At 34.7% G+C, this 3,187-nt stretch overlaps 1 protein-coding gene across 1 annotated transcript in view; it reads left to right on the top strand.

The window, feature by feature from the left end:
• CAMKMT (calmodulin-lysine N-methyltransferase) overlaps positions 1-2,737 on the top strand; it is a gene marked incomplete at its 5' end in the record, with an annotated part of 210,970 nt that extends 208,233 nt beyond the window's left edge. The window contains one exon of the mRNA XM_083857623.1: positions 219-2,737. Within this exon, the coding sequence (XP_083713749.1) occupies positions 219-296 (78 nt within the window). The 3' untranslated portion in view covers positions 297-2,737. The remainder of the gene's footprint in view (positions 1-218) is intronic.
• Positions 2,738-3,187: the final 450 nt, after the last annotated feature.

Here is a 3,187-nt window from a genome sequence, read left to right as displayed (position 1 = left end):
AAATTAGTTTGTCTAAAAACTTTGACCAACTCCTGATAATACTTGGCCTACTGTTCTATACCTGTGGTAGTATTTGACCTTAAGATATTTTCAGAGTTAATAAATGTTTAATCTTTAGTAGTATCATTTATACCAGGAAATTTACTTTAACAAGTACTGTCAGTAATTTAAAAATGCTTTCATATCGTTTGCTCACTTTATCCATTTTTTATTTGCAGTTGAAAAATGAAGAAAAAGATACATATGAGGAAAACCTCCATTACCCTTTTCTTCTCATTTTAACCAAACAGAGATAGAAGATTCACCTTTTTTTTTATTTTTTTTAAGATGGACTTCTGAAAATTGAACCATGTGTGTGGATGGTCAGGGAGTGTGGAATGTTCATTCTCCATGAATCATCATTGGAGAAATATTTCTAATCTAAATGCTGAGGAAGATATCGTGGCTTGTTTTGCAGAATATAAACACTGCAACATCTTTTTTTGTATCATTTTAGAAGTTATTTTTCCAATTATATTTGAGCCTTAAACTGATCAGACTTTGCATGTGTGCATTAACAAAGGTGTAAAATTGGCTTCCTACTCTTTTGTGCCTTTAAACTTGCATGTATTTTGTTGATCTATTTAAATGCTATTTTTGAGGTGTATTTGAAAATATATGGATAATATACTTTGCGGGCTTAGATAATTGGTTGTAAAGAAGTGAAGGCATTAACGCTTAATTAGTAAGGAAATAGTTGTCTGAAGATCCTCTAAAAGTGCACCTATTGAATGTTTGTATTTTTCTGCATTTTTTTTTTAATTCCACTGTTGATTTTTCTATCCATGATTGAAATGTCCTCATTTGCTTAAGTGTTGAGGGCTCCTTTTCTGTATGTATGTATGTATGTTTTTTTCCAGCAGGACTTTTCCTCCTGTAGATGTATAAGAAATTATGCATCAGACAAAAGCCTCATAAACTGACCATTTGTCCTTTGGACACAATAGCCTGCCCAGCCCCTCTGCTCCTCCTCTCCAATTATGTGTGATTAGTCTCAGTGTGTTGTGTCAAGAAGGGGGAGTGTGCTGAGTGCTTATTATCTGTTTAGGTACAAGAAGAGCACATTTAGGTTCTGACTATGAATGGAAAGTGAGCCTTTATCAGGACTAAAATCTAAATGCTACTATCCTAGAAACTGCTTTCAAAAAAACACATGCTTTTTTTTCTATAAATTCCAAGAAACACTGTAAGAACCAAAGGATTTTATAATGTAATCAAACTATCTCCCTTGAATTAGTTTATATTGTATTTATATAGCCCATATATTTGCTATACACTTAATGTGATATTTCTTTTACTGGAAGAGACAAAAATCCTACAAAGGAACAGGAGCAGTATCTGATTTCTTAATAGTTTAACAGACTGTTTTAATGACTTCTCAGTAGCAGTCTTTAAACCACAACACTTTTAAGATGTTAAAAAAAAAAAGGGAGAGAGGCAGAGACCATGACTGAGAGAGGAAGGTACTGGCTGCAAGCAAGTGTAGAGAATCCTGCTGAAATACATTAATTAAAAGAACTGCAATTTGACAATAAGCATCTTCCATATTCAACAAGCTGGCCAGCATGTGAACCAGAAGCTCCTGAAAGTCCCTTGCTCTTCCTGCTTCTTCCCAAACAAATTTCTTCACTACCAGTTTGCACGTCCTTGTATTCAGTACTTTTTATGCTCCATTAGAGCACCTAGATGGATCTCAGAAGGCATAGGTCAAGTCGCAGTTAGATCATACATTTCTTTCGCACAAAAACTTGAATTGCAATGCCAAGTGATGGGCTAACATCACAATAACAGCAATTTATTCCTCTTTTGATAAAAAGCAGCCTATTCTCGGTGTTAGATAAAGACCAGGGGCAATGCAAACCAACCATTTATCCTAGAACTGAGTGGTATAGCTGGTATGAGTTTCATATTCAAACTCCTGTTGAAAAATACTTGTGTAGTAAGAAATCAAAAAGCATCTAGGAGCAATTTGAAATTGCTGTGAAGATGGCTTTAGTGTAATTAGTTTGGTTTGGTTTGTCCTACACAGCGGTGCTTTTGTTTCTTTAAAAGCACATACAAGGAAATCTTCATAATCAACAAAGCAGTGTGGAAAATAGCGCAATATTGAAATTTGTGAACCTTTTCTTTTTGAGAGGACCTGAATGTCTGCTGTACAATAATCTAATAAAGATCATTACTTGCCAAAAATAGAAGCAATGTCATTTGAAAATTGTGGTTTTAGCTCTAGGAAGAAAACAGTTTTACTCAAATTAGTAGCTGATAATTGCTTCTTATTTCTTTAGTGTCTGCCGTTTGAGATGAAGGCTTTGCACAGGTGCTGCTGTCCCTAAAGTGTGTAATTGATGGCTTGTTTACCAAAGATGCATTTAGGCTTCATCCTGCAAACTCATATTGGAGCTCCACAGGCAGTAAAGTTACTCATCTACATAAGTGCTTGCAGGTTTGGTCCATATGCACATTTTTAGAGGTACATATACAAGTTCTCTTTTTTTTGTTGTTTTTGTTTGTTTGTTTGTTTTGTTTTAAAAGGGTGTTGAAAAGTCACAGATACAGGATTTACATCAGGCACTAAGGATATTCTCTTTTAGATACATTTCTCAGTCCCTTGCATTAGTAGGTATTTGAATTGTTTCTGAACACTTAAATTTTAATAAAAATACAGTGTTTATTGATGCATCAAACATCTTTGCTAAGAAAATGTTAGGCAGTTTGTCAAATCATGCTTATAAAATGTATCAGACCCTTTTATGTCATATGTTTTAACTAGTCTCTGATAATTGGTATATTTTTAATGATTCTGTAACAGAATATTGAGCTTAATTCTTTGTGCTTGTAAAGCATTTGAAGTTGAATGACATCGTACAAGAGCTATGCTGGCTTCACTGAGAATGGAAATGTTACAAGTTTTCCTTCACACATTTTGGTAGCTCTTACAGCAATGTTGTGTCTTCCTTCTTTCTCAGAGCAAAATGGCAGAGAGGAATGATATTCTTGTCGACAGCCATTCCTTGGGCACAGCTCTCATGCACCTGGTGCCAATGACAGTCAGTTGTGTAATCTTCAGGATATGAAAGATCAAGAAGAAAGTATTCCATTTCCTGCTGCGAGATATGCCAAAGCCTTGCTTAAAAATTGCAAACTAGTC

This window comes from Zosterops lateralis, assembly GCF_965231275.1.
Source record: "Zosterops lateralis genome assembly, chromosome: 3".
NCBI lineage: Eukaryota > Metazoa > Chordata > Aves > Passeriformes > Zosteropidae > Zosterops > Zosterops lateralis.
This window is presented reverse-complemented; position numbering and strand designations above follow the sequence as displayed.